The following is a 13725-nucleotide window of genomic DNA, read 5'->3' on the forward strand; positions in this document are numbered from 1 at the left end:
TTTTAAGAAATTAACTCTTTCACTGCTGGCTCACTTCTTCTTTCTACTAGACCCATATTCAATCAAAAGGAATGTGGCAAGAACTCTGAACAGCCAGCTTGTGTATGTGTATGTTCTTCACTGTCTGAGAGCAACTTATAAGTATTTTGCCTTGCCTCACAAAAAAAATGCAAAATGGAGCAAAATACCCTCTTCAAATGCAAATGAGGAGAAATCCCAAATGCTGGACGATGGAAGAGATGGTATAAAGCATGAAGATTCTGACTTGCAAAACTCGGATGGTAGAACAAACACAGCCATAGTAGATGATAGCATAACAGAGGATACATGTATTGCCAAGGAACATAAAATTGTTCCTTCAAAACTGTATGATGGCTCAGAAAGTTTCACAGAAGAAGAATTGGCTGATGATATAAATCATCTGGGAATTACCCATGAAGACTCAGACTGCATAATTGAGGAAGTTATTTCTGGAGATAATGAGGATTTTAAACCTAGTTGTGAAGAGACAGAGAGTGAAAATGAAGAGGAAGAAGAGGAAGAAGAGGAAGAACATGAACAACAACAAAGACAATGGGATACTATTTTGGCTGCTGAGCAGACAATCGATGAAGACAGTGACAGTGGAGAACTCCCTGTTATGGTGAATGAGCATGAAGTAGAGACATGTAGGATTTCAGACTTAGAAGGTTTTCAACACACTGCACTTACAGAGAGTGATGAATTTGGCTTGGAGTGCAGTGGTATAACAGATGATAAGATCGACATTGATGAGTATAGTAGCACTGAAGGTACTGATGAATTGGATGAATCCCCACAAAAATTCCTATGTTCAGCACAGACTCAGATATCCCAAATGATTAACTCAGATGATGAAGAGGAAGAAGAGGAAGCACCAGCTCTTCTAAATCAGAGAGAATGCAATGCAACCATCAGAGCTGGAGGTGAACTAGATAACACATGTACTGGATCTGGAGATGATGATACACTGTCAGAGGAAGAAGATGATTTTTCAATCCCCAGTAAATATGAAAAAAAACAATTCAAAGAAAGTGTAGGTGGACCTCTGAGGAACAATTTGAGTCAAGAATATCTTACTGAGAAGGGAAGCCATTCTGAAGAGACCACAGCAGTAGAACAATGCTTAGAATCTGAACTTCTTTATGAATTCAGTAAACAAGCATTTACAAAGGGCAAGGTAAGTAAGCTGTATCAGAACATAAACAGATTGCTTGTGTTCTGTTAGAAGTTAGATTAAAGTGTTGCTCCAGTTTATTTAAAAGTAATCTTGCTTTTTGTTCATGCAGTCTCCTACAGTAGTATGTAGCTTGTGCAAACGGGAAGGTCATTTAAAGAATGATTGTCCAGAAGACTTCAAGAAAATTGAGCTTGACCCACTGCCACCACTGCCACCCAAGTTTTCAGTTATTCTAGATCAAGTTTGTGTCCAGTGTTACCGTAAGTTTTTTCCTTTGAATATTGTGCCATAGAAAAAGAATCTGAAAAAAATCCCATAATACCAACAGACTAATGGTGTTATAAGGTGACAGTTTATTTCCTACATTGCCTCCAACTCTTAGATACAATTCTACGATTTGGCTTAATGGTAATGGCTCTTATAGAACTGCTGAGTAGTTTTTATCTAGAAAGCTAGAAAGTGTAGATTATTCTTCCAACTGGCTGATTGATTACTCATACAGGAAAATACATTTTCTGAGAATCTAATTTTGGGTGGAGTTTTTGACTGATGCTTCTGCAGTTGTCTGATTTGAATTATGCTAACTGTTCTTTAACTTGTAGTTTTCATTAAAAAAAAGCTTCAGTATTCTAGAAAAAATAGTGAAAAAATGTCGTTTTGTAACATTTCTCCACTTTTGTTCTTTTCAGAGTGACCCAACTTTCCTCCTTTCTCTCTCGCCATTTCTGACCAGACAAAATGCATTATTTGTCTAATTAATGTTTTTCTTTGAGCAGGTATTTCTCTTCTACTTCATCCTTGCCTTCTTTCCTTCACATGTGAATTTTCTCTTTCCCTTCCCCTGCCCCACTGTAAACTCCTCTCTATTTTTACTTGAATCTTTGCTCTTTGCTCTTCCTAAAGAATAGTTGCCTAAATTGTTGTCTTTTTTTCTTCTTTTTTTAAAGATGATTTTGCTCCAAATATAGTAGAAGATCATGCTCGGGAACATATAAGACAAAGCTTGGAAATCTTCATTAGACAGGATTTCCCAGGTAATTAGGCCATTCTAACTACATATTTATATTTTTGATTGTTCATACTTGAGTGTTTTCCAAGAAAACATAAATTCAGTATAATAAACACTTTCGTTTTGAATATTTAGCCCATATTGTTGCTCAGCATTGGAATACTTCCTTACATTAATTTTTGTTCTAAATCTTTTCAGGCTTTTTTAAATTTGGAATTTTTTATTTATTCATAAATAGTGCACATTAGTAGGAAGGAACAATGGCAAGTTAAGGAAGAAACAATCAAAGCAGAATTGGAATAGTTTTACATTTGTTATTTTAACTTTATTAATCAGACTAATTTTTGTAACTGCTCTTACAAATAACAAGGTTTTTTTAGTACTTCCTACTGAAACTTACTGGGCTTGGAATATCTTAAAATATAGGCACAAGTTATGGTCTATTCACAGAACCTAGGCATTTGATTTTTTTTTTTCCTTTTTTGTTTCTGGAGTTCTTACCTGCAATAGATGGACTTCAGTTCATGGTCTTTTAAAATTAGAAAAAATTTTTTTTGGCTGGAGCCACGTATATCCCTTACCCCAAGAATCTCTGTACAAAGCATTTTTCAGTCAGATGTCAGCTTGAACCTACATGCTGATTATTTAATTAAATCAAATCTATAAATCCATGGGACCAGATGGGATCCATCCTAGGGTGATGAGGGAACTTGCAGATGAGCTTGCGAAGCTGCTCTCCATCATTTATCAAGAGTCGTGGCTCACTGGTGAGCTTCCAGATGATTGGAAAATGGCCATTGTGACACCCATTCACACAAAAGATAGGAAGGAGGATCCTGGTAATTACAGGCCAGTTAGCCTGACCTCAGAACCAGGTAAGATAATGGAGCACTTCATACTGAGTGCTATCACACAGCATCTTCAGGATGGCCAGGGTATCAGACCCAGTCAGCACGGGTTTACAAAGGGTAGGTCATATCTGACCTACCCTGCCAATCTGGTCTCCTTTTATGACCAGGTGACCCATCTGGTGGACACAGGAAAGGCTGTCCATGTTGTCTGTTTAGATTTCAGCAAGGCCTTTGACACTGTCTCCCACAGCACATTCCTGGAAAAGTTGGCAGCCCATGGCTTGGACAGGAGCACCCTTTGCTGGGTTCAGAACTGGCTGGATGGCCGGGCCCAGAGAGTGGTGGTGAACAGTGCTGCATCCAGCTGGGGGCCAGTCATCAGTGGTGTCCCTCAGGGGTCTGTGTTGGGACCAGTTCTATTTAATATTTTTAGAGATGACATGGATGAGGGCATCGAGTCTTTCATTAGTAAATTTGCAGACAACACTAAGATGGGAGCTTGTGTTGATCTATTGGAAGGAAGGAGGGCTCTGCAGAGAGACTTAGATTGGTTGTATGGATGGGCAGAGTCCAACAGCATGAAGTTTAATAACTCCAAGTGCTGTGTTCTACATTTTGGCCACAGAAATCCCCTAAAACATTACAATCTGGGGACAGTGTGGCTGGACAGTGCCCAGGCAGAAAGGGACCTGGGGGTGCTGGTCCACAGCCTGTTGAATATGAGCCAGCAATGTGCCCTGGTGGCCAAGAAGACCAATGGTATCCTGGTCTGCGTTAGGAATTGTGTGGCCACCAGGAGCAAGGAGGTCATTCTTCCCCTGTACTCAGCACTGGTGAGGCCACACCTTGAGTGCTGTGTCCCGTTCTGGCCCTCAGTTTGGGAAGGACGTTGAGATGCTTGAGCGCATCCAGAGGAGTGCAAGAAGGCTGGTGAGGGGCTTGGAACACAAGCCCTATGAGGAATGTCTGAAGGAGTTGGGGCTGTTTAGCCTGGAGAAGTGACCTTAGAAGTGACCCTTAGAAGTGACCTTATTGCTCTCTACAACTTCTTGAAGGGAGGTTGTAGACAGGTGGGGGTCGGTCTCTTCCACCAGGCAGCAACTGACAGAAGACGACACAGTCTCAAGCTACATCAGGGAAGGTATATGTTGGATATTAGGAAGAAATTTTTCACTGAAAGAATAAAAAAGCACTGGAATGCTCTTCCCAGGGAGGTGGTAGAATCACCATCTCTGGATGTGTTTAAAAAAAGACTGGACATGGCACTTGCTGCTGGAGTCTAGTTGAGGTGTTAGGGCATAGGTTGGACTCGATGATCTTAGAGGTCTCTTCCAACCTCATTATTATGTGATTCTGTGTAATTGCTGGAAAACCTAACTTGTTTCTGGATTTGTCAGACTGCTTGTTTGAATCAATAATAGTAGAGATTCTTTTCTCATAAGCAAAGTTGATCAGAAAATTTCATGTACTACAGAAATGCAATCATGTTTTCCTGCCTGTATTAGAAGACATGCAGTGGTTTGCAGCTACATACAATTTGAGATTCTATGTTATATATAATTTGGTAATTTTTGTTGATATATGGCTGTGATACAACCCATGCCTTACAGGAACGAAGCTGGATTTGTTTGGCTCCTCAAAAAATGGCTTTGGCTTCAAACAAAGTGATCTTGATATCTGTATGACAATAGATGGTCTGGAAACTGCTGAGGTAGGTTGAGAAGTTTTTGGTTTTGTGGTTAAATAAATGCAGAATTTTCTTACATTCTGTATCTAGCATAACAAATTCATTATTTTATAAAAGTTTTTAATATTAGAAGGAAATACTAACGTGCCACTGAGGCAGATTGTTTTGGAGGTGTTTACTGTTGCCCTAGGGATGAGTATAAGAATGAAGTAGCCAGTTTTCTCACAAATTCTGCATTTCTAGCTTTATTTGTGCAGATAAGTAACATTCTTGATTGCATAAATAACAGGGAATGGGAAACAATGGAAAAGAATATCTGTCTCCTTTTATGCGTAATATCAGCTTTTAAAAAGTTTCCATTATTACATTATCAGCTCTTGATTTTACATAAGCCATTTTGAAAGAATTTCCTGTATTCGCATAATTCTGTATAACATGAAACATTTGATAATACGGCTTTAAGCTTAAGGGCACATAGTAAAAAGTTTGTGTAAAATATTTGCACCAGATACATCTTTCAGCTTTTTTTCTTAATGTCTTAGGGACTTGATTGCATCAGAATCATTGAAGATTTAGCAAAAGTTCTCAAGAAACAGTCAGGTAATTTTTTGGAAAATTAAAATAAGTCATTCTGATTTTGTTACTTTGTTTGCTGTAGTGACGGTGTTCTGCGGCACTGTAAGCGAAAATCATTAAGATACAACTAACATAAAAGAGCTTATGTTAGTAAGGGTGAGGTGGAATATTGTGAATGTTTGGATTTATTTTTGTTTGTATATATAGGTATTCAAGGTTATAATGTTATTGGACCACATCTGATCTGGACAGATAGTATATTTATAACTTACACGCATAAAAACAATGATTTAAGACTCGAGGCTTCAGTTTAATAATTATGTACTTGTATATGAAGTTGATAGTAAAAAATACTCTGATACAAGTCTGCAATGTGAATCCTGGTTTTTTCTACAAGAAATCATGAATTTTATAGTGCTCGTTTTGGTGTATCTCCAATGAGTTGTAATGAACTGTCATTTATGTCTTAAGCTTATTTCTCTATAAAGAAATTCTATACTCTTATTTAGACTGCTATTTATTTTTTGAGGGGGCTAAACATGCATTTATATAAACTATGTTTATCAGTTTGATCATGTTTGACAAATTCCTAAAATTGGTGTTAAAATGTAACTGAAATACAAATTTGCTGTCAACTAAGATTTTATTTTGTAGCCTTTTGGCTACAGTTGGAAGTTAAGTGATACTGTGTAGGACTGTATTGTAGCCATTCAGTAATAAAACATTTCATCCTAGGTTTAAGAAATGTCTTGCCTATAACAACTGCTAAAGTCCCAATTGTCAAATTTTTCCATGTCAGAAGTGGTCTTGAAGTAGACATCAGTTTATATAATACTCTGGTAAGGTTATCTCCTTTTTTATTTTATGTTTTGTAACAAAAAAACTGAGAATCTGTTTCTTGAGACTGAAGTGATTGTTTAGATGAGGTTCAAAAAGTAACTGTTTCCAATTACCTGTTGCAGTTTTATGTTTCAAAGAAACCTTTTTGGTTTTGTTTGTTTGACTATGAGTGATTCATCTGCGCAGTTGTGACTTCAGAGTTGTCCTTCCTAAGAGTTGTCATTCCTAAGAAAATCTATTAGTTTTTCAGTAATGGTAAGAAACAGTGGTTTAAGCATTGTAAGTCTTTCTCAAATGAGAGTCAAAATAAATTAACTTAAGATTTTTTTAGACTCCTCTTAGTATCATGTCTGTTGCCTGGCCTTGAGACCTGAAATAGAGATTTTGAACCCAGCTTGCCTGAACTGTAACATATTAGAAAGTAAAAAAACCAAAGCAAACAAACAATAAAAAAAAAAAAAACACACACACACACAAAAAAACCCCAAAAAAAACCAAAAAGAAAAAAACAACCCCCCCCCCAAAAAAAACCAAAACCCCCTAAAAAACCAATCCATGTGTTCTTGGCCAAACTTCTTAAAAACAGTTTTAGTTTATTTTCAATGTTTCTAATTTTCAAAACCTTGTTCCTTGAAACAGCAGAGGAAAGTTAAGTTGTAGAGACAATTTTTAAGCTTTCTGAAGGTTTATTATGAGCTCAGGGGGTCTTGAGGAAGATACCTCAACCACTAAGTGTGAAAGTGTTCACCTTGAAGTTATGCTTTCATATGTATCCATTGGTAGCTCTTACAGATCCGGACTGAAATCTCTGGGTTCAAGTAGTTACCTTCTACCAAATATTTTGAAACTGTAGTACAAGATTAATGCTTCTTGTTTTGAAGTATTGTTCTGTGAATGCTGCTTTGTACTACTTCCATACAGATTAAGAATGTTGATTGGCTTTTAAAAGAGCAGGTGATAACCTCATTGTTGAGTGCTTCCTTTCTCAATGTATATTCCTACTACACAGGGCTTCACATATGTATTTCTTGAGGACACAACTTAGAGTTTTTCTTTTTCATGTTTTCAGCTTATTTCCTTCAGAGCTTCTTTATTTTCTACATTAATTTCTTATTTTTGTAGGCCTTGCATAACACCAGACTTCTGTCATCATACGCAGCTATCGATCCTAGAGTAAAATATCTATGTTACACAATGAAAGTCTTTACAAAGGTAAGTATGTTTCAGGCATTCTAGAAGCTGTAGTTCCTTCAGCAAGGGATGATCACCATGAAAGACAAAAATCATGTTTCTTTTTCTAGATATGTGACATTGGAGATGCGTCTCGAGGTAGCCTGTCATCTTATGCATATACTCTTATGGTGCTTTATTTCCTTCAACAGAGAAATCCACCAGTCATCCCTGTTCTTCAAGAGGTATGGTATATCGGAAAGAAATTAGTAACTGTACACGCTATTGATCAGAAGAATGTCAGTGCTGAATGTGAAAGGCTCTTCTAATGAATTTTAATACTACTCTTTCAGATCTACAAAGAACCGAAAAAGCCTGAAATTTTGGTTGATGGCTGGAATGTATATTTCTTTGATAAGCTAGAGGAGTTGGTGAGTAAATCAGGCTAATTGGAAATGTTATCTGTGGCTTGGCAAATGAATAGAAATTCCTTTTAAAGACAGTGTTCCCAAATATAGAGGTTGAATATTGTGGTTTAACCCCAGCTGGCAATTAAGCACCACACTGCCATTCTTGCATTCCCCCAGCCCCCTCCCTGGTGGGAAAGCTAGTTTAAAAAAAAAGTAAAATTTGGGGTAGGAATAAAAACACTTTATTAATTGGAAAAAAAAATAATAATCCTCATACTTTTAATTGTTACAATGACGTTAATAATAATAGTAGTAGCAGTAGTAGTAATAATGGTAGTAATTAAAAGAGAGAGAATGGACTAAAATGCAGAAGAAACAAGAGACGCTCAATACAACTGCTCAGCAGCTGCTGACTGATGTCCAGCCCGTCCCTCAGCAGCACTCCCCCTGAGTTCATGTACATATGGAATATCCCTTTAGCCAATTTGGGTCAGCTGTCCTGATAGTGCTCCCTCTTGGCTTTTTGTGCACCTGCTGGCTGGCAGAGCATGGGAAACTGGAAAGGCCTTGACTTAGGGTAGGTATACTGAGCTGCGACTAAAATATTAGTGGGTTATCAATGTTATCAACATTATTCTTATGCTAAATGCACAACACAGACTATATTGAGAACAGCTATTGAGAACAAAATTAATTCTATCCAGAACAAATGCAGGAGTGGAAGTGAAGTAGCTCCTGTTTTGAAAATCCCATTCCTGTGTTGTAAAGCGTTTAGAATATGGTCGGTTGTAATTAATCTGTGAAAAAATAAACTCCAAAATCTGACAAAATAGATCACAAAATTATTTTAACCGGTAATGATGATTAATTGTTCTTTATCTCTTTGGATGAAGATAACTACTACCACCTGTATATCTGGTCATATTTGGTTAATTCCCTTGAATAATTCTGTTTTATACAGACTCAGAAAGTGAATTGATAAATTCAGAGGTGAATTGATAAATTAAACTCAGAAAGTGAATTGATAAATTAAGAGGTAAAACCTAGTACCAGAAGTTCTCTTAATTGTCCTCTTTGGTTGTTAATAGACAAAAAAATATACTGTTTAAAATCAATATTGGATTATCAATATAAATTATTAAAGGAAGTATTCTAGTGTAACTCCATTGTTTTTCTGTATAAAATAAATGGAGAAAATATATAATGAAAATGCTTAATGTAATCACTGAATGTAACAATATTTTTGCCATTTTAGTCAGCTGTTTGGCCAGACTATGGGAAAAACACTGAATCTGCTGGGCAGCTGTGGCTGGGACTTCTCCGATTCTACACAGAAGAATTTGATTTTAAAGAGCATGTCATCTGCATCAGGAGAAAAAATCTGCTTACAACTTTCAAGAAGCAGTGGACTTCCAAATATATAGTAATTGAAGGTAAAACCATATAAAATACAGGAATATACAGAACTTCTTTAACATGAAAATTTTGCTTTTTTCACAAGACTTATTTATTTTTCTAGTACTAGATTATAAATTGTTAAATGCCCATGTTTTGAAAGAGTCTCAAAATTGCCATTGTGTTTCAATAGTGTTAACATTATTTTTAAGGGGTTTTTTGGCTGTAGAAAAGTTGCAAAGCAAACTTCACACTTTTCATTATGAAGTAAATGGCAGAAAAATAGATTTAACAAATCCTTTGGCAAAGAAATTCGGTATAATGCTATTGAGGTGTTCTCAAAAATACTAGGTTTTGCTGAGCCCGTATTTACTTAAATGATTGAACTCTGCATGATTACTGATTATTATCACTGTGATCTCAGACAGAGAAAATGCAGTGGCATATTTTAGAAATAATCTGTAACCTGTTTTCTGGCCCATTTCATTTTCGTGGAAAGAATTTCTACTCTTTTGTTTGCACATTGAGGAATGCCTATCATGTTATTTTCTACAGATCCCTTTGATTTGAACCACAATCTTGGAGCTGGATTGTCAAGAAAGAGTAAGTCTTCTCTTAACAATTTCAGTTACAAAGTGAAGATCTTGTCTTGGATATTATTTGACATTCTAATTTGATATTTAAATGATGACTTTGGTTTGGGTTTTTTTTCTTCCACAGTGACAAATTTTATAATGAAGGCTTTTATCAATGGCAGAAGGGTATTTGGTACCCCTATAAAAATATTTCCTAAAGAATACCCATCAAAAATGGTGAGTTACTTCTAAGAGGAGTATGTGTGAGCTCTTTGGCATACAACTTAGCCTTTGCAGGATTATGGCTACACTCACTCACTCACTGTAAACTCTTTCTCTTAAATTTCCACACTGCTCTAAAAATCGTGAGAGTTACCACTGAATACTGTTTTGATGTTACTTGCATGTGAAATATTTTGGTGTGCAGGATACTAGTCAAGACAGAGTTTCATTGTACAGATTTATGTATTTTAATCCAAACCAAAACCTCCTTAGTATTTCTTAAAACTGCAGTTTTATAACAGTGCGCAGACCTGGTGGTGAGTATGCTGTCTGTCAAATTCATTAGGTCTTTCAGGGTTCAGCTACAGACCCCAAGAGTATTCCTTTCTGTAACTCTTACTGCTGTTTAAACACTTTTGTATCTGTCTTGGTTCCAGGTGTTTGGATTTTCATTTTAAATATATGATTTCTTTTACAGGAATACTTTTTTGATCCTGAGGTTCTAACAGAAGGAGAATTGGCACCAAATGACAGATGCTGCAGAACTTGTGGTAAAATTGGCCATTTCATGAAAGATTGTCCCATGAGACGAAAGTGAGTATAGTATTGGCGTCTGTGTGTAACTTCTTTCCTTAGGTTTGTTTAGAAAAGATTTGGATAGTAATACTAAACAAAACATGTACCTGCTGCAGATTATTTCATAACCTGAATTAAATTCAAAATGTGTCAGTACCTCTTTTTGCAATGGTGGATATTGTTGCTGCAGAACTGTTAAAGTATCAATACTGACTTTCCACTTTGTTATAAAGGAAAGGAGTAGTCAAAGAGAATCTAAATATTCAGCAAGCTGAATAACTGTGTGCTGTGAAAAGTATACTCATGTATACATTCTATATTTTTATTTATTTAATATCTTCTACTAACAGAATTTTGCTGCTCCTAGCAAGGCATTATTTTGTCAAGTTCACAGAATCATGCAATTCCTATCAAAAGCAAGGCAAGAATGTCACAGCATTACTTTTCATAAGCACACATGTATGAGAACAATGTCCTGTTTTACATGCAGGAGAATGCTTCCTGTCCCTGAGTAGCCAAGTCCAATATTCTGGCAACAGATGAATGGCTACGCGGCTTTTGTCACTCTTCCTCTTATGAAATGCCTAAACTTAAAACTCATCCTTTAATTCTGATTTTAGTTAAGACAAAGCTCTTTAAAGACTTCATGTCTAAAAAACAGTGAAATCTTAAAAACCTTTATGCTCACTTGTAAGGTGGATGGAAAAATCTAACCATTGTTTAGAATCTATTTATGTTAAAAGCCATCATTAGAAATCATTTGCACTTTCCTGTAACTAAGTTTAAAAAAAAAAAAGCTACTAACATCATGTTGGATGAAGTGGCTGTTCCAATACACGTTAGAGATTTGTGAACTTACATTGTTGATGCTGTTAATTTACTCCGCTTTAGCAATTGCAAGCGCAGTAGCTGATGATAGTTTGAAATTAAAGAATGCTGAAGGTGGTATGAAAGTCTCCTCAGCATCCAAACTGCTGTCTAAGATCTATTCATTTTTAATCTTGCATTCTGAAGTGAAACACCAGTTCATTGCACATACTCAGCTACGTTCTATACAACATTAGAGGAAAAGTAAATGGGATTGTGTATCTAAGAACAGAAATGCCCTGTGGGATAAGACCACGGATACATTTGAATCCTCTGTTCAGCCATTTATTGCTAAAGGGAGTGCTGTCTGTGAAGGGTAAACTAGTTGTTTTCTGTAGTTTCTTCTCATGCATTCCCTCAGCATCTGCAATTGCTGTATAAGAGAGGTTAGAGCACATACCTGCCTTGCTTTGCTAATGCTCATTTGTAGACTGGACTTGTTTATGATTTTGTCCTTTTAGTTTTGGGGTCTTTTTCCCTGAATCTGATTCTCTTGGTGTCCTTAGCAGTCTTCTGTGGCATCCAGTTCCATAAGTGTTCTGACTGATATGTAAAACAGTGCTTTCCTGTATCTGTTTAAAGCTAATCCTAGTCATCCAATAACTTGTTGAGTGTGCACTTAAATCTGTTTGCCTATGTCCCTAACAAAGATGTTAAATAATATTGGTCCCAATACAGACCCCTGGAGAACACCATTCATCTCTGGTGTTGACACAGACATCAAGACATTGACCACAATGCTTGAAGTGAAACTATCCAGCAGATTCCATATCCACTGAGTGGTCCACCTATCAAATCCATGTCTTTCCATTTTATAGACAAAGATTTTGTGTAAGACAGTGTCAGATGCTTTGCAGAAGTCCAGGTACATGATGTCAGTCACTTTCTTTACCCACCATTTCAGTAACCCTTATTTATAGAAAGCTGCCAGATTTGTGAGGCATGATTTGCTCTTAGCAAAGTCATGCTGGCTGTCACCAGTTGCCTCTCTGTTTTTCACATGCTTTAGCATAGTTTTCAGGAGGATCTGCTCCATGATCTTACCAGGCAGAGGTGAGACTGAGCAGCCTGTAGTTCCCCAGACCTTCTTTTATGACTTTTTTTTTTTTTTTTAAAAGAAAAGAAGCTCACCTTGAAGCTCATGCCATTCTTTTGCCTTTGACTCAGTTTTGTGAAGTATTTTCTAGCCATTAGCAGTACATCCAACTTGCCAAAGGAGCCTGGTACCATCTTCAGATTTGGAGATTTCACTCCTGTCTCCTTCTCTAGTCATGTATGAAGTTGTTAGATGAAACAAGTCTGATAGTGGTAGTGTTTCTTCACTACTAGACCTTTAAGTCACATAGAATGTGAGAAGCTTCTCTCAACAGTAGAGACTTTTAGAGTGAATATGTAGTTTCAGAAGGAAAGAACTGAGTTCCTGTTTAGTCGTACAAACAGAAAAAAGTCCAGAACTGTAGCCCTGTTTTTTTTTTACTTCTTTAGCATTTTGATTGCTGTTTCTTCTCTTCCACTGTATGCAACTTGGGCAGCCAGATTTTCCATTGTTCTTATATTTTTTTTAGTTACCATTATTAGGATTTAGGACTGTATTATCATCTAATTGAAAATAATTTGCTTTTAATAATTTAATTTACAACTTTAATTGTAAATAATTTAAATTTAATAATTTAAATTATTAAATACATGTAACTTCATGAGTGATTAAATGGAGCACTGTTTGGTGGAAGAGTCAAAGGAAGAGTATGGCAATTCACTTTATTTATCCTACTGAAGAATTATTTTGTCAAAGGACAGCACATGCATTTTCTGTTTGGTTTTTTATTGACTCTGTGTGTAAATATAAGGCCTCTGAATTCTGCAGCACTTTTCTGCTCCTGCAGACTAAGACGGCGTCATGATTATGAAGGTACACAAAGGTATGGAGAAATCAAGGAGAAAAAAAGCAAAGAGGACAAAGAAATGCAGAATAAACCAACAGAAAAGGAGAACTTAATCAAGGAGGGAAAGTCGCACCTGTGTACACCTCAGAAGAGGAAACTAGCAAGGGTAATAGTGGAAACTGGGAGAGAGAAACCTCCCAGGCAATTGGCAGAGAAATGGAAGCGCCTGGAAGACAGAGATGTAAGAGAAAAACGTTGTTTTATCTGTGGAAGAGAAGGTCATATTAAAAAGGAATGCCCACAATATAAAGGAGTTGCAGGTATGAAACTGATCAAGCTGAGTAGTTTAAATAGCACTTATGGGGTTTTTTTTGTATTTTTAACATGATTGACTAACAGATAAGTTTTTTGCATCATGTAAATGTGGGCTTTTTTTTTAATGGAGTTACATTTAACCATTTTCCCT

General features: G+C 36.5%; 1 protein-coding gene across 2 annotated transcripts in view; it reads left to right on the forward strand.

Moving 5' to 3' along the window:
• TUT7 (terminal uridylyl transferase 7) overlaps positions 1 to 13725 on the forward strand; it is a 35240-nt gene that overhangs the window by 16860 nt on the left and 4655 nt on the right. For both annotated transcript variants that reach the window (XM_059873179.1, XM_059873178.1), the window contains exons 13-26: positions 51 to 1198; positions 1308 to 1458; positions 2146 to 2232; positions 4669 to 4769; positions 5288 to 5345; positions 6057 to 6160; positions 7284 to 7373; positions 7463 to 7576; positions 7685 to 7762; positions 8997 to 9174; positions 9692 to 9739; positions 9857 to 9948; positions 10412 to 10527; positions 13260 to 13579. In XM_059873179.1, the coding sequence (XP_059729162.1) occupies positions 51 to 1198; positions 1308 to 1458; positions 2146 to 2232; positions 4669 to 4769; positions 5288 to 5345; positions 6057 to 6160; positions 7284 to 7373; positions 7463 to 7576; positions 7685 to 7762; positions 8997 to 9174; positions 9692 to 9739; positions 9857 to 9948; positions 10412 to 10527; positions 13260 to 13579 (2685 nt within the window). The remainder of the gene's footprint in view (positions 1 to 50; positions 1199 to 1307; positions 1459 to 2145; positions 2233 to 4668; positions 4770 to 5287; positions 5346 to 6056; positions 6161 to 7283; positions 7374 to 7462; positions 7577 to 7684; positions 7763 to 8996; positions 9175 to 9691; positions 9740 to 9856; positions 9949 to 10411; positions 10528 to 13259; positions 13580 to 13725) is intronic.

Source organism: Haemorhous mexicanus, chromosome Z (assembly GCF_027477595.1).
Source record: "Haemorhous mexicanus isolate bHaeMex1 chromosome Z, bHaeMex1.pri, whole genome shotgun sequence".
Taxonomy (NCBI): Eukaryota; Metazoa; Chordata; class Aves; order Passeriformes; family Fringillidae; genus Haemorhous; species Haemorhous mexicanus.